A 20,964-nucleotide genomic window follows, 5' to 3' on the forward strand; every position below is an offset into this window, starting at 1 on the left:
TACGGTATCCTCCTTTCTGCAGAATGAAGGGAGGCACTTGTAGTAACTTGCTACGAGGTGAGTCAGGCAACAGCTTATGTCGGTGAGAACAGCCTGCATGACATGCTTCCAGTGTGACATACATCGTAAGCACATATAGCACAAGGGTTCCTCAGGGCTCTTGAAATGAGGCGTGTCAAGTCTCAAGGTGGTTTGAGCTGGCCTCAGCACCACAGAGTCATGCTCCATATGCTATCCACAAACCAGCATGTGAATTAGTGGCAAAATACACTGTATGCGAATGCTGCTAGAGTTTGAACTAACAGTTCTGTAGCCTCAGAATCCCTTCAGAGGTTGAAAGCATGTGGCTGTTCAGAGAGGACCAGTTGTGTCATCTCTTCCTGATGGGCCTTGGCTAGGGTTGCCAGAACGCCCGCTCAAAAAGAGACACTGGCGGCTCTGGTCAGCACCGCTGACCGGACCATTAAAAGTCCAGTCAGTAGAACAGCGGAGCTAATGCAGGCTCCCTGCCTGCCCTGGCTCTGCGCTGCTCCCCGGAAGCAGATGGCATGTCCGGCCCCTAGGTGCAGGGATGATCAGCGAAGCTCTGCATGCTGCCCGTGCCCCCAGCGCCAGCTCCTCAGCTCCCTTTGACTTGGAAGTGCGGCCAATGTGAGCTGCAAGGGCGGTGTCTGCAGATGAGGGCAGCATGCTCCGTGCAGAGCCGCCTGACCGCACCTCCGTCTAACTGCTTCTGGGAGCAGCGTGGAGCTAAGACAGGCAGGGAGCCTGCCTTAGCCCCGCTGTACCACCAACCAGATGCTGTCTGAGGTAAGTGCCATCCGGCCAGAACCCCCTTCTGGACCCCCAACCCCCTACCCCAGGTCGGAATCACCTCCCGCACCCTAACTCCCTCCCAGACCCGCACTCCAACCTCCTGCCTCAGGTTGGAACCCCTTCTTGCACTGTAACTCCCTCCCAAACCTTGCACCTCCACCCACACACCAAACCCCGCCCCAAGTCGGAATCCCCTCCCGCTCCCAAACTCCGTCCAAGAGCCTGCACCCCACACCCCCTTCTGTACCTGCATCCCTACCCCAGCCCTGAGCCCCCTCGCAGAGCCCACACCCTATACCTCATCCTGCATCTGCCTACCCTACCCCAGCCCTGAGCCCCCTCCTGCACCCAAACTCCCTCCTGGAGCCCACACCCCTTCCCGCACTCCAACCCCCTGCCCCAGCCCTGAGCCCGCTCCCATACTCCAAATCCCGTGGCCCCAGTCCGTAGCCCCTTCGTGTACTCCAAACCCCTCATCCACAGCCCCAACTCAAACACTGCACCCCCAGCTGGAGCCCTCCCCCCTCCCATACCCCAACTCCCTGCCCCAGCCCAGTGAAAGTAAGTGGGGGTGGGGCCTCAGAGAGGGGAGGGGCCTCAGGGAAGAGACAGGACAAGGGCGTTCAGTTTTGTGTAATTAGAAAGTTGGCAACCCTGGCCTTGGCCTCCTTGAATTTGGCAAATCCCATTCCCAGTCCTATGGGAACTGCTTCCATCCATTCCTATGACAACAACCCCACAGCATTTTCACTGGAAATGTTCCCATTCTATGTGTATAAGAGGATGGTGTGTCTATGTCACTGGATTATTAAAGAATGTTCATGTTTATTTAAAAAGGCATACCTGCCAGAAAAATCTTTTCTGTACAATTATGGGTTCAAGTCTAATTCTTGGAAAAGTTGACTGGTCCTAAAAAGAAACTCATACCTGTTCTTTATTTCCCATACCGTCAATTGCTCCTCCTCCAAATTCTTCACCCTGTCTTCAGTGCCATTCACACAAGGTGCAGTATCTTTTAAATATATAATAATTTAATGGAACTATCAAGATGTATAGCTATTCCAAACTTGAGTAACTATGTCAGCATATTGCTGAAACCTTTGCCTAAATTAGATTGTGAGCTCTTTGGAGCAGGGCCTATGTCATTTAAAAGAAATTGCTCTGTAAAGTACCTAGAACATTTTTGTGTGCTGTATAAATCATAAAAGTGTGCCCTAATTTTTCTAGCCCAGACAGATTAGCTATCAGGATCTTAAAAATCATATAATTTTGCTTGTTCCTCTTGCGCTTGCCTCTATTTAATCCTGTCATGGTTCTAGCAGCTGAGTTCTCTGACAGCTATTACTGGAAACAAATGAAAGCCTGGAATCCCAAATTTTTCAAAGGGTATAAAACATGAATTTCAACAGTTCCTGAGCCTTCAGATGCTAAAATCATGTCTGAATTAAGTATGTATGTATGTATGTTGAAAGTGAGGGCTGGTGCAAATAATTGGAATTATGTGATTTTTTTAAGGACTAGTATCTCATGAACTGTAAAGAATAGACATGAATGATCACAAGATATCAAACCTTAAAACTGTCAGTGAACCTTTGATCTAACAGTACATTGTTGGCACTGTGCCAGGACCTACTGTAGCAAGTCCCTGATCTCAGGCCAATATAACTTTAATTCCCTGCATGTATCCTTGTTTTACTGGAGACATTTTATTGATTTGCTGTTCCTTATCTTTCTAATTAAAATAAGCCTTTAAAACGAAATTCCTTAGTCATTTTGGTGAGCAGATTTCATATATACTCCCAGTAAGGAATATACTGACGCTGCAGGTTTCACTTTTTCTTAGGAAGCAGCATGGTACAGCACAGTGGGTTTCAACCTTTTTTCATTTACGTACCCCCCGAAATTTTTGAATGGAGTTGCGGACCACTTTGGGAATCTTAGGCTTAGCCCCAGTTGAAAACCACTGTTCTGTAGTAACAGGACTCTTTCACAGAACCTCTAGATATAGTCTGCAAACCCCTAGGGGTCCGTGGACCACAGATTGAAAACCACTGGTGTAGCAGATTGAACAATGGGCAGGGAGCCAGGAACACAATGGTTCTGATCCCAACTCTGGTACTGACTTGCTGCGTAGCTTTGGGTTTTGTTTCTAGATTCTAATTAGTGCAAAGGTTCTCAAACTCTGGTCTGTGGACCACCAGTGATCCGCGAGCTTCATTCAGGTGGTCTGTGGATAGTTCTCTCTAAGGTGCACGCCTGGGCGGCCACACACAAGAGATTGAAGGGCCACCCACTTAATTAGTTGCCTGGACTCTGGAGAAGATGCACATGTAAGGTGAAGTGGTGGCCTTGGGAGGAATAGAAGGTAGGTGGGAGAGGGCAGTGGGGTGAGAAGAGGGGGTGCGGGGAATTTGGGATGTGAAGGGCTGCGGCGGCCAGAGAAAGAGGCAACTTTCCCCATATCCAAGGCTGCAGCTGCTGGGGAGAGACTGCCATCCTTCCCAGCCCCAGCTCTGTGGCTGCTGTGGCGAAGGAGAGACCCACACTCCTTCCCTGGCACAGCTCGGGGGCTGCCGTGGTGGGGGAGAGAGGGCACATCCATCCTATTAGAAAGGTAAGACTACTGATATTAAAATATGAGTTGTGTGCTTTTGTTTGTAGAACAAAAAAAGTAATTTTTTTTTTATATAGCACTTTTATCCAAAGCACTGTACAATAGTTAGCTAATGGTACAAACAACATTTTGGAAGATCATTGAGTGGTCCGCCAAGACCCTCGGCAATTTTCAAGTGGTCCGCAAAAAAAAAATTGAGAACCATTGAATTAGTCGATGGATGCATCATCACCCAGACACTAGATTTTATGGTGAGTGATTAATGAAAATCAATTTAATCAAAGGGACTTTTTGATCTCAAGAGATCAGCCACATTGCCAGGTCAATCTATAACTCAGATCTTATCCAATAATCACGCTGCTGCCGTTAATCCTTTAGTAACTAAAATCTAAAGATTTATTATAAGAGAAAAGAAGAAGAGAATTACAAATGGTTAATAGATCATTACATACAAGAATGGCAATATTCTTATACCAGATTTGTAGCAGGGACTATATAGACTGCTGGCTTGTAAAGTCTCTGGCAACTTCCAAAAGATTGGAAGCTCCTCAGCCCGTAGTTCAATTATGCTCCTTTTAGTTGTAAGTCCACAGTCCAGAGAATCAGAGCCAGGCCCGGCTCCAGGTTTTTTACCTCCCCAAGGGGGGGAGGAGGAGCCATGATCGGCGGCACTTTGGAAGTTGCTGTACCGCTGCCGCTTCATTCTTCAGGGCAATTCAGTGGCAGGTCCTTTTCTTCAAGAGGGACTGAGGGAATTGCCGCTGAAGACCCGGACGTGCCGCCCCCTTCCATGGGCTGCCCCAAGCACCAGCTTGCTGCGCTGGTGCCTGGAGCAGGAAAGAGGAAACATGGAGATGATTCAAGGGTCTTTTATACTCTCTGCCATGTGCTTGTAATGTTACTGTCCCAAAATAAAGCTCACACATTACAGTTTGTGGAAAATTACTACTAACACAAGAAGGAGTCCAGGGTCAGATGAGCATGTCACATGCCCCTGCATGGCTTGCTGACTCACAGGAGCAGCCATTGGCCGCTTGGAAGCTCAGGCACCTTCAGGAAGAGCCATCTGGGCAGAATGAGTTTCTTCTATGGCCCATTGTGAGAGTTAATTGCCTTGGGTGGGCCATCAACACAAAGCTGTCTGTTTTCAATGTAGATTTTACCTGGTTGGAGTTACCCTAGGAATACAAATCTGTAGTCAATATTCATAACTTCAGATACAAAAATAATACATACATTTAAACAGGATAATCATCTTTAGTGAATCATAATTTTTCCGTTGGCAATTTACATGACATACTTGTACAAGTTTTGTTGCAATTGTCAAACAGTGGGAATATTAATGATATAAATGGTCATATTTCAATCATACAGCATCCTATATAGAATCTATTTACATCAGATTTCCTTGTATGCGACACTATCACAATTGCAACCAGTGGAAGAGCCCAAGCTAATTCCCTTGTTTAAAAGAAAGGCAGCTGATGGTAGGTTATTGAAAGGAAGGATGATCCAGTGGTTATGGCACTAACCTAGGACTTAGGAGACCTGGGTTCAATTGGTTTTTTTGCCACAAACTTCCTGTGTGCCCTTGGGTAGGTCACTTAGTCTGTCTTTGCTTAGTTCCTCATCTGTAAAATGGGGATAGTAATATCTCACAGGAGTGTTGGGAAGATAAAAACCTTAAAGAGTGTGATGTATTCTGAGATCTACTGATGAAAAGCAACATTTAAGAAATACATGGTGATATTATTATTTTCTGGTACATCCTTCCCCTTGTCCATCATGCTCTGAATTTGCCTATATATTTTTGCGGTGTTTGGAGTGTGTGTGTGGAGTGGGGAGGGGGGGTTTGTAGGATCTAATAGTTGGACAGGGATGGTTGTTTTAGTTTCGTAGGTGATCTGATGGGATGAAGTTGGTGGATTGAACTTTTTTTTTTCTTTCAGTTAAGGAGTTATGTCCTCCTCATGTGTATGGAGTTTTGTACAAAACTTCTAAAACTATGGGTAGGTATTTTAAACATAAATATGAAGAAATAAATTATCCATACTTATTTGCACTGTTGGTGTATCCTTGTTGGTCCCAGGATCTAAGAGTGAAAAGGTAGGGGAGGAAATATCTTTTATTGGTCCAAAAAAAGAGATTACCTCTCTTACCTTGTCTCTCTTAAGATATAAATAATACATTCTGAAAAGCTTTACTCCACCTTGCAGGAAAAAGAAAAAAAAAAGTACCCTTTATTTTCTGTGCATTCTTGAACTATTCCTTTCTGGTGCTTCAGTAATCCTCTTTTATGTTCTACCTAAAATAACTTATGAATCAGTTAACTCCAGTCAAATAAGTTCTGAAAACCCCATTACACCTCAATTAGTGAAATGTACTCCTTAAGTTCCAGTTACATAGAAAATCGATAATTGTTTTAATATTTCAATTTATTGAACAGACAAATTAGAGCCTCTTGTCTCCAAAATACAATTAGATACAGACACTTAATGATTAGCAACTAAAGTGATTTTTAAAAAACTGTAATTACCTAATTAAATTCCAAAATATCTACTTTAATTGTTCAATATGAGAGAGAAATGGAAGAAAAATTAAAATTTTGTGCAGCAGACATATTGTAAGAGGAAATATTCTTCACAGAGCCATATCTCAGATGCTACTTGTGCTTAGACTAAAGGTAACTCTGAATATTAGCCCTTTACATTTGCATAGCTCAGCTTTGCACCGGGCCACCATACCCTTATTATGGTTGGTGAAGTGGGTGGCGGTTCTTCTCCCTGGCCCTTGGAGCAAGGTTCTGAGCCATTATGTGGGGCAGTGAGCTCATGCAAATGCGTTCCCTGCTGCCCCTTCCACCACAAGTGGCTTTTAATCTAGCTTGTTTGTGTATCTTGCTGCTCCTCCTCTCTCCTGTAGTCCCCTAAAGTTATATAGCAACCCTGTGGAGCTGCTGTGGGGGAAGGAAGGAGGCAAGAGCTGGGTCTCAAAATTAGTTCCCTTCTCCATTCCTCCCCCCAAAAAGACCCCGTTGTCTCATTCCTAAGTACAAGCATTAGGTATTGACACCCAACTCACTAACAGTGAGCAGGGAAGGAAACTAGACCGAAAAGATGTGCTTTGTATGTGCATTTCCCTTCTGATGTAATCTTTCATAACTCAGTTGGGGTAGAGATGTAAAGTGATCTGCAAGAGTCAGGAAGGAATTTTACTGTCATGTAGAGTATTGCACTTTAGGCCATATAGATGGTGTGGGCTGCTTCACCTTCTGAGGCAGGATACAAGATTTTGATTAACAACATGTAATATGTGCACCATGATGAAATGCAGTAGTTGTTTGTGAATTTACAATCTAAGCCACCAGGCTATTTGTCACTAAAAACTAAACTACAGGGAGTTATTTTAGATTTGGGAGAAGACCAGTGTATTTCATATTAATAGGCTGACCATGTGCCATTATGCAGCTGACATTAAGATATACAGTAAAACTACTAATTCATACAAATGAAATGTATCCTTGCTAGAAAGATGCCCATAGCATTTTGGAAAGATGAGGTAACCTAGCTATTTTCCAATAGCAGCAAGTTTCTGTTGTAGTTTAGTGTTTTTTAATGTAAAAGCTTCACTTCTAGATACTGAATTTGACTTCCCTGTACCTTTATAAAGAGAAGAATTTGAAAGCCTAGTCATAATTAAAAAATTGTGCTGCACACAGTGTTGGAACACACTTCAGTATTCAGTCTACTAATGCAATTTTTTAACTTTTGTTTTTATAAATTTCCAAATATGTTTAATAATACAGCTCTGCATGGGAGCAGAGAGTGTAGTCCAACATTTAGAAGAGTGGACTTGGTATGCGGATATTTGAGTATATTCATAGCTGTACTCCATCCTCAGTGTATGACAACAAGCAAAAGTCAGCCCCTGTCTCAGTTACCTGTCTGTAATATGAATATTGTATTTAACTGACTCTCATGGGTGGGATTTGTTAAAATGTATTCAGATACAGGGAACTACACCTCTACCCAGATATAACGCAACCCGATATAACACAGGTTCGCATAGAACGAGGTAAACCTCTGACACGCTGCTTTGAGCAGCATGTTAAGGGTGCTGGGTTGGGGCTGAGGGGTTAGATAAGGGGCAGAGGGTCTCAGGGGCGGTCAGGGGCTCCCCCCCCAGGGTCTAGGAGGCAGGAGCTGTAGGGGAGCAATTTTGGGGGCCCCGCAGTCCTAGAGTTGCCCGGGGGATTAGCAGGAGGCTGGGAGCAGCCCGCTCCACTTCCCTTGCCTTGGCCCCAGCTGTGTCACTGGGGGAGGGGGCTTGAGGGAAGGGATACCCCCCGCACTCACCAGCAGCAGTGGAAGTGGAACAGCCCAGCCCCAGCCTGCTCCACTCTGCCAGTTCCCAGCCGTGGCGCTCCACCTCCCGCTGCAGGTGAGTGCGGGACCTTCCCCCACTCTCAAGCAACACGGCTGGGGCTGGGGCTGGAGTAAGGAAAGCGGAGCGGGCTGGGGCTGCATCACTCCGTTTCCCGCTGCCGGTGAGTCCTATTGGCATCCAGCGGGGGCATTTCTAAAGGACGTCCCCCCAGCCTAACGGGAGGACTCACAGGTCTGGGACACCAAGTAATTACGGGGGGCAACTAATGAAAAAACCGGATTGGGAGTGAGGTCTTAGGGCTAAACGAAGGGAACCTGATGAGGACACCGAGCAGAGAACCCTGGACAACCGCCGCTGGTGAGTACTGAGGGCAGCCTTTCCCCAACCTCCCTGCACTCACTGGCGGCGGGAAGCGGAGCGTCGCAGCTGGGAGGCGGTGGGGCTCCGCTTTCCACCGCAGGTGAGTGCAGGACCTTTCCCTGACACTCCCGGGGCTGAGGCAAGGAAAGCGGAGCAGGCTGGGGCCACGTCACTCCGCTTCCCGCCGCAGATGAGTGGCTAGGGATCGGAGCAGTCGGGACAGGGAGCAGGGGGGGCTGGGTAGGGGGTAGGGTCCTGGGGGTGATTAGGGACAGAGGTATCTGGAAAGGACAGTCTGGGAACAAGGAACAGTGGGGGCCAAAGCAAGTTCAATATAACCCAGTCTCACCTATAAAGCAGTGTATTTTTGTCTTCTGATGACCACGTTATATCGGGGTAGAGGTGTATATAAGTTCAATGTAGTGTGTGTTTATTTTGGGGTTTTATGCATTTATTTTGTATCCTAATGGTAATGCTCTGAGCCTTCCATGTGGGAACGGAGTATTGCTCGATGTTTGAGATTTACTCCTGGAAAATTAACAAGCAATACTGATGGTCTCCAGAGAAGTTCTGGTCCAGGAGGATGGTGCATATGACTTGGGTTTACAGGGGTGAAGGATTTTAATTGGTGGAAGTGGGAGTCCACAAGGCTCCAATAGGACTGAAGAGTCCCTTGGAATAAAAAGAACACAAAAGGCAACCTTAACATTGCATTAACCTTAGAAAACATGAATGAAATCCTGGCTCCATTGAAATCAATGAGATCTTTGCTATGGACTTCAATGAGACCAGGATTTTCACCTCATATGTACAGTTAACTGTTTCTAAAAAATAAATCTGAAAATACTTAAAAAGTTAAGCAGAAGTGCAACCCAGAACTGTAGGTAAAACTTCGGTGTAAGAAAAAATAGCAGTCTAGCATAACAAGACATGGCTTTTCTGTGGAATCCTCTTTACCTTAGTACCCCCTCCAAACACTGACTAGGCTTACCTTGATCAACTTGTGAGAGCTGAGAAGATCACAAGACATGGTTGCAGGCTGGTGACTTTTTTGAGTAATATGAATTTCCTGGATCACCAGGGAATGAGCTAAGGACTAGAAATAAAATCAGAGACTGAATTCTCTGTTGGCCCAAGCAAATGCAACTCCAATGAGGTTGAGTTGGCACTGCACTCATTTACACCAGCAATGCATTTTACCCAAGTGTTTCATCTACGGTATTGCCAACCCCAGACATTCAGAAATCATGATCTGGGCCCCAAAAATCGTGAGATTTTAAAAAAGAAATAAATAAATTTTGGACTATTTGTATTTGCCTTCTAGTTTTGGAGCCTTCAGGATGCACTCAGTTCATATATTCAAGCTTTTTCTCTGCAGCCACGAGGGCTTGAAACTTGTTTTAAATGTAAGTTGAGGAGTTGGGGCTTTAAGTAATGCATCAGATATCGGAAGGCTCATGATAAAATTGTGTGAGTTGGCAACACAGCACCTAACACTGATCAGTACGTTCATTAGGAAGGACAGCAACCACAGAACACTAGGTAGTCTCAGATGGCCACCCATGCTGCCACTAAAACCAGCCCAAACTTGCTAACCTTTAGAAAGATGAGTAAAACCAACTTTTTAAGCATGCCATTGCAAATTTAGTGTTATTTACTGAAGCAAAATAAAATACACCTCAGGTGACAGTTTGGAAATTTGAGGGATGATGTGACAATAAGAGGATGCTATCCCTGAGTAACAACTCCAACAGATCCCAACGCTTGCCCTGATTAATAAGCTTACTTCTGAGAGAGCTAGTAGTGACCTTGATATTTAGGTTGCCTAACAGTTTCCATTATAAAAAATACTTTTAAGGCTTTACTTTTTCTAACACCTCTATTATTTGCAGCAGGCCTTTAAAATTCAGTAGAGAGAAAACCCTCAGGCTATAGAAGTGCCTTTTCTTTGTCCCATGAAATTCTATTCAGCTGTAGCTAAGATACAAATTGTTAAAAATCATGATTTTCCCTGCTCTGGTATGTGTTTGTTTTTTTTTCAGGAACATTTTGGAAGCATGACAAAATAATAACTGAACACAAACATTTGAAAGATTCTGGGCTTATGGTGCCATGAAGGTCCCAGAAGGTGCAGTGGCACACATGGCATTGAGAATCCTGGGTTGCTGCTGGAGCAGCAGTGGGGAGTGGTGAGCCATATCGAGCTCCCTCCAACTCTCACCACAGCATTATACCTGGCAGGTTGCCCCAGAATCCCATCACCATCCCTCCCTCTCTGAGGGGGCACCAAATTGAGCAGGTGCTCCCCCAATTCCTGGGTTTGTGGGAAAAGACCCAGGCTGGGATCCCTCCATAAGTGTCCTGGACTAAGTGTACATAGCCCCAGCCCATTCCTCCCCTCTGGAAACACAACATGGGATAGAAGCACTCCAGCTCCTAAGGAGTGGGAAAGAGAAAGGGCTGGACTGGGCTCCCTCTGAACCCTGCACATGGAACCAGAATCCTATTTTCCTATTGCAGATGATAACCTTCTCCTGCTGTTAGCTAATGTTAGGCCCTGTACCTCAAGCTGTGCTGCAGTACTGAAAGTTTTGTGTTCAAACCTTGATAATGATGCACAATGGAGGGATTGTTACAGTTGTACATAACAGAATTTATTTTTACATTTTAAAAAAACTGGGAAATTACATACAAATAACCTGTGTATATGGATTATGAGATAGTCTTTAATTACATGATCACATACTATTTTTCCACAGCATTCTGGTTCATTCAGGGCACAGGATGATCCACAAAGGGGTAGAGCTGTATGAGCGCCTGCAAATCTGGCATTTCCTAATGTTTGAGTGCTTGATTTTCCAACTTAAACATCTTTTAATATATTTTTTCTTTGTAATATCGTACTGTATATACACTTGTTGACCAGTAAAGTCTTAACAATTGCAAAATCCACCCTTGCTTTCCCTTTCTTTTTAATATGAAACCTTCTGAAATCCCTCTTGTTTCCCTGCAGACTCCTCTGGAATTCCTTACATTAGAGCTGTCAGAAGGATTAGGAATCTGCAGTGTAAACATTTGATGTACGCCAGCATGTTTCCAAAGTGATAACAAAATTCATTTACTGTTGATGCCCAATATGTGATATTTTAATGTTCATACATTTTTTCTAAACAGCAGTTTTGGTTTGGTTTTTCGGAACAAGGGTTCATCTTGTTGGACTACCTACATGCCATGTTTGGGGTTCTAAAAATTGACTTCTCCGAATACACCCCTTTTTTAAAAATGTAATAAGTATAGAAAGCATCTTCTTACGCTGAAAACTAACTGCATGGTTTCCTTCAAACTTTAAAAAAGCATTCATTTAGAATGAGAAATGTATTTACTAGAGACCTGATGGTGAGAATCATGTGTCAAGCCTAACCAATTGTAAGAGGAGATATTTATTTTAAATTTTAAGCAATATCTGTACAGGAGTAGGTGAAAACTCTTTCCGCCACCACAGCATCTGTAAAGTCCTAAACTGCAGAACTGTTTGGGGCAGTGGCCCTGCCAAATCCTAGTTATTGTCACACAGTTGTAAAGTGGAATCCCTTCCAGTTGTGAGGATTTTATGTTGCTGAAGGAAATCATTTGGATCTGTTACTGAGCCTCTGTTGTGGCAAAGCCATGTCTTGAGGGAATACATTCTATGTCTACTCCACTTGAATTGAGGTCATTGTTGCTCATTGAAGTGGTGACAGAGCTGCAGGCTGTAGTTTATAAACTAGACCCAAATTTTTCCTAACAGAGGAATGCCAGCAAGGAAGTGTTGTGTTCTCTGTCAGTGAAGATTCTTAGTGCCTCCCTTCAGAAGAGCAGCCTCTAAGAAACATTCTTGAGGCATCATTTGATGTGGAAAATGTTTCCAGCTGTGGACCTGTGTTGAACCTTTATTTGGGCTGATTGAGAAGATTATAACAGGGTAAATCAGACAGACTCCAGAATTCTCAGAGTTTCTTGACTCCATGCAGTAGCGTTTCAGGTTTCAGTAAGGTACATAAATTGGACTAATGGTGCTGGTTAATGATCTTTTCCTGACAGTGAATGAAGGTCACGACCATGCTGATCTTATCTTTTTCCTTTTTTTTAAGCTCTCATCTACCTTCCATGCTGTTGATCATGAAGTTTCTTGACACATCTGTGGTTCATACCCAGAGGTACGTGGAGCCAGTCTATTTCTTTCTTTTTTAAAAGATCCCAGCGTGATACTATTAGGTGATTAACCGCTCCTTCTCTCCTATGATGACTCCATCCATTTCCCTTTTCCTCTAGGCTTCTAGATAGCTCCATGACTTACTTATGATTGACTAACAGGGATAGTAAGAATTTTGATGCTCCCATCACTTCCCATTTAACTTTGGAATAGGTATAATTTTCATTCACAGATTGAGATTAGAGCCTAATGTTTCTAGTAAAAAAAAAAAAAACCTTCCCAATGTATGTTCTATTAGTGTAAATGCTTCAAAGTCACAGAGAAGTTGAAAAATGGGAAAACCCTGTAAAGCAACCCTGGCATTCTTGCTGGATTTATTCGCTTTCAGAGCATGCTGCCAGGGTTCTCCATTTTCCTCCACAGATTTTGCAAAGCTGGTGTGTGGAAGGATATGGGGAGGGGGCGGTGGAGACTGAATTTTGTTGCTTTGGTCAGGTAAATAGTTCTGTTTTAGATTTTCATTTCTTGTGTGTATTCTTTTGTACAAGAATCTAGAACTGTGTTATATGTACTTTCAAAGGAACGTGTGTGTGTGTGTGTGTGTGTGTGTGTGTGTGTGTGTGTGTGTGTGTGTGTGTGTGTGTGTGTGTGTGTGTGTGTGTAAAAACCTGGACTGTGTGCTCTTGATATACAATGACCTCAGTTCAGCTGCACAGAATACAAGTTAGCACAGACTTTGGTTCAGAATGTTTAAATTGCACCTTCCCATCCCTCGTCCTTTCTTCTCTCTCTCTCTCTCTCCCTCCCTCTTCTTAGTTCTACAGTGCACACATAGCTTGTTGTATTTGCATATATGTAGTAAGGCTGTGTAATAAAATATCCTGTTCGTAATGAAAAAGTACCAGGGTACAGAGTTTTAAGACTACTCTTGAATTTTCGTGATTACTATCTGGGTATGCAATATATACACATTCTTGCATACTTTTTACTGTTACGTATCATCTTTCATCCCAAAGCACTTTCCAAAAAGTAGCGTATACATATAGTCCCACTGAAATTCAACCACCTCTTGGTTGGAAGGCAACAGTCAGTTAGTCCACTGTATGGCCAACCATAAAGGTTAACAAAGTAACTCAAACAGGGAAGAGTTCTGGGTAACAGCACCAGCACAAACCCCTACTCTAGTACCATAGCATATATAATATCCAGGCACAGCAGACAGGAACTTTTAAGGTCTTCTCTGAGAAGGACACACAGTGAACTGTATAGAATTTAATTCATCTGCCCCAGAAGAATGAAGGGCTAAGTCAACCCTGCTGAGATTTGAACTTATGATACCAGGGAGGCTATACATGACAAATCTGACTTCTCTAACTATGTATAAGATTGGGAAGGCTGGATGATAAAACCATGCTTTACATCAAATTGAAGCCTGTGTATTGGCTCCAGACCTTTTCTCAGTAGGTGCAGGCTAGTATTTTAATGATTTCAGCTTAATGAATGTGGGATCGCACTAGATACATCCTCCCAGTTTGACAGCAAACCATTGATAACCACTCTCTGAGTATAGTCTTTGAACCAGTTTTGTACCCACCTTATACTAATTTCATCTAGCTCACATTTCCCTAGTTTGCTTATGAGAATGTTGTGTGGGACTGTGTCAAAAGCCTTACTAAAATTGAGATGTATCACATCTGCTGCTTCCCCCCTATTCACTAGGCCAGTAGCCCTGTCAAAGAAGGAAATGAGGTTGGTTTGGCATGCTTTGTTCTTGACAAATCCATACTGGCTGTTCCTTGTAACCCTATTATACTCTAGATCATCTAGATGCCTATAAATTGATGATTTAATAATTTGTTCCAGTATCTTTCCAGGTATCAAAATTAGGCTGATTTGTTCATAATTCCCTGAGTCCTATTTTTTTTCACCGTTTTAAAGATAGGTGCTATGTTTGCCCCTCTCCAGTCTTCTGGGACCTCACCTATCCTCCAGGAGTTCTCAAAAGTAATCCCTAATGGTTCTGAGATTGCTTCAGCTAGTTCTTTAAGTACTGTAGGATTACTTTTATCAGGTCCTGCTGACTGAATACATCTAACTTATCTAATATTCTTTAACCTGCTCTTTCCCTATGTTGGCTTGTAGTCCCTCCCTCTTGTTAATGCTAATTGTGTTGAGTGTCTGGTCACCATTAACTTTTTTAGCGAATACTGAAGCAAAATAGACATTAAATACCTCAGCTTTCTTGATGTCATCCATTATTAGCTCTCCTTCCCCACTAAACACAGTGCCTAAACTTTCCTTAGTCATTCTCTTGCTCCTTTTGTATTTAAAGAACCTTTTCTTAATTACTTTTATGTCCCTTGCTTGTTGTCACGCTATCTGGAGTGGCTCACAACTGTGAGTGCCTAGCTCAGGGCAGACTGTCAGAAAACAGGGCAGGCACCTCAAACTCATGGTATGTTCTATAATTAGATTTCACCAAGCCAGTGACAAAGGTGAACTCCTGGATAACTATACCAGTCTTAACATGGAGTCACAGACAATCCACTTAGACTTTCCAGTCTATCTTGCCACCCAGACAAACTGGACTTTGTGATAAATTGTAATAAATTGCCCTGGGAGGTTGTGGGATCTCGATCATTGGAGATTTTTAAGAACTGGTTAGACAAACACCTGTTAGGAATGATCGAGTTTGTCATGGTATAATTCCCCACTCTGAACCTTAGCGTCCAAAAGATGGGGTACTAGCATGAATTCCTCTAAGCTCAATTACCAGCTTAGAACCTGTAGCGCTGCCACCAACCAGGAATTCCAGTGCCTGGTACACTCTGGCCCCCCAAAAACTTTGCCCAGGGACCCCCAAGACCCAGACCCTCTGGATCTTAACACAAGGAAAGTAAACCTTTTCCCTCACCGTTGCCTCTCCCAAGCTTCCCGACCCTGGGTTACCCTGGAAGATCACTGTGATTCAAACTCCTTGAATCTTAAAACGGAGAGGAAAATACACCTTCCGCCCTCCTTCTCTCTTCCCCTCCCAGATTCTCCCTGAGAGAGACAGTAATCCTAAACAGAGAGAAATTATCCTCTCTCTCCCCCTTCCCTCCTTTCTCCCCACCAATTCCCTGGTGAATCCAGACCCCATCCCCTGGGGTCTCACACCAGAATAAAAAAAACCAATCAGGTTCTTAAACAAGAAACTTTTAATTAAAGAGAGAAAACAGTAAAAATTATCTTTGTAAATTTAAAATGGAATATGTTGCAGGGTCTTTCAGCTATAGACACTGGGAATACCCTCCCAGCCTAAGTATACAAGTACATATTAAAATCCTTTCAGCAAAATACCAATTTGAACTCCTTCCAGCCAAATACACATTTGAACCCCTTCAAGCCAAATACACATTTGCAAATAAAGAAAACAAATATAAGCCTAACTCGCTTTACCTACCTAGTACTTACTATTTTGAATCTATAAGAACCTGTATCAGGGAGATTGGAGAGAAACCTGGTTGCACGCCTGGTCCCTCTGAGCCCCCAGAGTGAACAACAACCAAAGTCTAACAGCACACACAAAAACTTCCCTCCCTCAAGATTTGAAAGTATCCTGTCTCCTGACTGGTCCTCTGGTCAGGTGACAGCCAGGCTCACAGATCTTGTTAACCCTTTACAGGCAAAAGAGATATGAAGTACTTCTGTTCTATTAACTCTTACTTATCTGTTTATGACAGAGTTAATACTAGAGCGCAGGGGACTCGACTAGATGATCTCTCGAGGTCCCTTCCCATCCTATGAGTCTATGATAAAATGGTTACTTACACCAAAAATCACATCACATTTAGATTGCTTCCAATCCCAAGAGACCAGTCACTTACCCCAGATCAACTGGTACTCTAGATCAATGATTCTCAAACTTTTTTTCTTCACGGACCACCTGAAAATTACCGAGGGTCTCAGCAGACCACTTAATGATCTTTCCAAATGTTGTTTGTACCGTTAGCTAACTATTGTAAAGCACTTTGGATAAAAATGCTATATAAAAAAACCTTAATAATTGTTTTTTTGTTCTACAAATAAAAGCACACAACTCATATTTTAATATCAGTAGTCTTACCTTCTAATGTGATGGATGTGCCCTCTCTCCCTCGCTGCAGCAGCCCCTGAGCTAGGGCTGGTAAGGAGAGGGGTCTCTCCCCTGCCACGGCAGCCCTCGAGCTGGGGCTGGGAAGGAGGGTGGAGTCTTTCCCCTGCCACGGCAGCCCCAGAGCTGAGGCTGGGAAGGAGGAGGGGGTCTCTCCCTCGCCACAGCAGCCCCAGAGCTGAGGCTGGGAAGGAGGAGGGGGTCTCTCCCCGCCACAGCAGCCACAGAGCTGGGGCTAGGAAGGAGGAAGGGGTCTCTCCCTCGCCACAGCAGCCACAGAGCTGGGGCTGAGAAGGAGGGCTGGTTTTGCCCAGCAGCCGCAGCCAGTGCCGTAACAAGGGCAAGGTGAGTGAGGCACTTGCCTCAGGCGCGCAAAGCAGAGGTGCACAGCTCTACCGCGATCAGCACAGCTTCAGCGGCAGCTCTACCAGCACTGCTTCTTTGGCGGCAGGTCCCTGAGTCTGTCTCAGAAGGAAGGACCTGCTGCTGAATTGCCACCGCCGCTTCACTCATTCTTTGGCGGCAATTTGGCAGCGGGTCCCTGAGTCCGTCTCGGAGGGAAGGACCTGCCGCCGAATTGCCACCGCCGTTTCATTCATTCTTCGGCAGCAATTCTAGGTAGCCTAATGGGTTGCACCAGCCCTGCTTCGGCTATTCTGTTGTACTCCTCCTTAGCAGTTTGTCCTTGTTTCTACTTTTTGTAGGATTCCTTTTTGATTTTCAGGTCATTAGAGAGCTCATGATGGAGCCATACTGTCCTCTTACGGTTCTTCTTATCTTTACTTTGTTTTGGGGTAGTTTGCAGTTGTGCCATTAATATTGTCTCCTTCAGAGGCTGCCAGCTCTCCTGAACTCCTTTTCCCCTTAGATTGTCTTCCCATGGAAGTTTACCTACCAGTTCTCTGCGTTTGTTAGTCTATTTTTTAAATCCATTACCCTTATTCTTCTGCTCTCACTCCTTCCTTTTCTTAGAATCATGAAATCTATCATTTCATGATCACTTTTACCCAAATTGCCTTCCACTTTCAGATCTGTTACCAATTCCTCCCTGTTGGTCAAAATCAAATCTAAAATGGCTGTTCCCCTGGTTGCTTCCTCCATTTTCTGGAACAAAACATTGTCCACAATATATTCCAGGAACTTATTTGAAATTTTATGTTTTGCTATATTATTTGTCAAAAAGATGTCTGGGTAGTGAAAGTTCCCCATCACTACCAGGTTTTGTGTTTTGGATATTTGTTCTAGAAATACCTCATCCACTTCTTCCTGATTTGGTGGTCTGTAGTCAAATCTCCTTTCTTTTATCCTCCCATCACTCAAAAACAGTTGATGGGACTTTGATCAAACTTTCCTTTAAAAATATACCACGTTAGAAAATTTCAACCTGAAAGGTAGAAGCTTTAGGGAGCTATGAGCTTCTCAATACAAAGCTCATCCTGGGAAGTGTTTTGTAGCCTTATCTACAATAGTCTCTACCTTTAGCCTGCTATAGGCCCTAGTTCAGCAAATCACTTAAGCATATGCTTAAATCTCACTAAAGTCAATGGAACTTAAGTAAGTGCTTTGCTGCTTTAGGAGCATAATGAACAAACTTATAGCTAGGGCCTAAGCCAAGATCTATTGAAGCCAATGAAAAGACTCCCATTGACTTCAAATGAGTGTTGGATCAGCCTGCAGTGCATCAGAATGAGTTTATCTAAATACATATGCAAATTATAATCAGATTTTTAATTGCAAGTTTCTTAGATCAGTATGGTATATATGTTAGTCTATACAATTATTTATTATTTTAATGCCAGATCATGCTTGCTCTATTCAGATGAATATTTCCATTAATTTCAGTTGGTCTACCTGCATGAGTAAAGTGGTTAAGATTTAGCCTTTTGAATACTCAGGCATATAGGCAATCTAAGAATAAATTAATTGGCTTTTATTGTGTTACAGGCATGCAGTATATGAAATAATGCTTTGGAAATTGCTGTACTAGTAATTATAGTAGTACTTCTAGTAGCTGTACTAGCAATTTTAGGTTAATTATTTGATATTAAGGGATTGCTGAGGTTCATACTGTCAATATATTAAACATCTTTATCATATCCTATAAATGTTTGGCTTATATTATGAATTTTTGGAAAAAGAAGTATAGGATACCTAAATGATTTGAATGATGCAATTTGTAATTGATTTTAGTAATGTTTAAAACTCAGGAGACATTTTAGTACAATAAAGGCAATTTTTCAATGTGAATGTCAGCTATACCCTAACTTCATACATTTGTGTGGCACTCATTTTAATGTACTCCTAATTAATAAGAGTACATTTTTTATCTTTCACCAACAGTCTCCTTAACTTCATTGTGGCTAATTACATGTACTGTATAACCCTGGAAACAGCTTTTAAAAGTCTCTCATTATATCACTCAGATTCATTTTTATTTTTTATCACTACAGTTTCCCAAATACTTAATTTAGAAGAGTAGTGGCTTGTTTTGTTTAGATTTATATTTTGGACTTTTACATTGTTTTTTACAATTTAGGGTTGAATATTAGTGCTTGTGACAGCAAGGCACATCAGCTGCTGCCAATGGCTTCATTCTAGCAAGCTTGTCCATTACAGTTTTGGTGTTGCACCTCAGTCCTGTGATACAGCACAAATGCACAGGCATATGTTTGGCCTTGAGCAAAGATTGCCCGTTAGCCAAACAGGTTTATGAGCTTGATAGGTAAAAACATTCTCTAGATACTAGACAGATCATTATACATGAGAGTGTGAGTCAAGACCAAGGAGAGCTTTCCTAAAGATGCTAAGGGATTTAGCAGCACAAGTCCCACAGAAGTCATTTGGACTTGTGCTCCTAAATCCTTTCACCTTAACTAACACTCTCATATGTACAGGTCTGTATAGTATGTAGAGAATAAGCTCAGTGGACTTTGTGAGGACTTGTGCTCCTAAACCTCTTCGCCTCTTTTGAAAATCTGTTCCTAAGACCTTGCCCATCACTCTAAATTTTCTGATTGTTTAAAGCCAAGCCTGTAATGTTATTTAAATCTAAGAGTGTGTGCGTAGGGGTCTGAAAAGCTACAATATATTTTCAAAGTTCTGTGATGAGGCTGTCTTAACCCAGAATAGAAGCGTCACCAGAAAAAGGGGCGGGTGGGTGGCTTTTGTGGGGAAAAAAACTGCTGTACAAACTACACTGTATGAAAATGAATGTTACACTAACTGCAACTGAGTTCTAGATAATACATTTTACCTCTTGTAGAAACCTTGCCTTGAAATGCTGAAAATTGTCTGCAGAGGAGCTGAAGTTAGTTAAATACTGGAACAACTGCTGATTTATTTGCATCTTTCAACATGACCAATCCTCAGTAAGTACCATATGATAAAGTTACAAATGCTTTTCCATTCAATGAGTCAAATCCCATTCACGTAAAATCCTCTGTGCCAAATTCTCCTGATCTCAAGGAGGTTACATCAGTATTGCTGGGAAGAGAATTTTAAGTTTGGGATAAGAGATGCAGGATTTACTCAGTTGTCTGCGGTCCCAGAATTAGTGCAAAAACAACTAAATGAATATTGTAAACTTTTCTGAAATATTGTTAATAGTGAATTACCAATAACTAATATATAAAATTATTTTCAGGTCTATCTAAATTTTTGTTTTCCTGCCAACAACCCTGTGTTAAGACTATTTGTCAACACTCTTTCATTTACTTTTTCACTGTCACTTCATTATCTAGCTCTCATTTAATCTACTTAAGAGTCCAAAAGGTTTAAAAAAAAAAAGAACAGTTGGAAGCTGAAAGAGCTTCTCTAACACTTTTCAGTTTGTTCTATAATACCGATAGTCAGACTGTGGTCCACTTCCAAAATAGAAGCCAGCATCTTCAGTTAGTATGTGGTACAAAAGCATTAAATCAGAGAAGAGAAAAGTCTCACCAAATACCAGAAGAAAATCTCCTACTAATTAGATCTTTTTAGACAGTGAAATAATTTTCAGTGGAAGTGGTAAAAGTTTCATTCCTTGAGACATGTAAAATTATATTGGACAAAGAACTAAATAAAGAGACACTGGCTAGATGACCCAAAGGATCTTTTGCACTAATTTCTATGATTGTGTGAAACAATCATAGGTCATTGCAAGCCTTTTATTTCAGTCATAATAGTGTCTTCACATTGTTAAAGTGACCTTCCCAGGTAATCCGTGCAGTGGTACTACTCCATTGTAATTCTAATGCTTAGACTCTGAGCAATACTGCCTTTTCCCACCTCTTCAACTTAGACTTTTATCCTTCTTCATCCATATCTTATGTTCCTGCCTCCAAACTCTTACAAGACACACAATTTAGGCAAGAGCTCTTCTAAATTATTCAGGTTTTGTGAGAAAGATGAAGTCTTATTCAGGTTGGTTGAATAACTGGAGGATTATAATAGGCTCTTTTTTAAAAAAATCAATGCAAC

The 20,964-nt window shown here is 42.5% G+C and overlaps 1 protein-coding gene across 2 annotated transcripts in view; it reads left to right on the forward strand.

Moving 5' to 3' along the window:
- The window catches only part of TMEM266 (transmembrane protein 266), a 127,019-nt gene that overhangs the window by 19,717 nt on the left and 86,338 nt on the right, over positions 1-20,964 (forward strand). Inside the window, exons 2-4 of one of the 2 annotated variants that reach the window (XM_030577970.1) lie at positions 5,380-5,439; positions 12,307-12,372; positions 19,766-19,871. In XM_030577970.1, the coding sequence (XP_030433830.1) occupies positions 19,858-19,871 (14 nt within the window). In that variant the 5' untranslated portion in view covers positions 5,380-5,439; positions 12,307-12,372; positions 19,766-19,857. The remainder of the gene's footprint in view (positions 1-5,379; positions 5,440-12,306; positions 12,373-19,765; positions 19,872-20,964) is intronic. The other variant, XM_030577969.1, reaches the window with a different exon arrangement.

This window comes from Gopherus evgoodei, chromosome 10 (assembly GCF_007399415.2).
Source record: "Gopherus evgoodei ecotype Sinaloan lineage chromosome 10, rGopEvg1_v1.p, whole genome shotgun sequence".
Lineage (NCBI taxonomy): Eukaryota > Metazoa > Chordata > Testudines > Testudinidae > Gopherus > Gopherus evgoodei.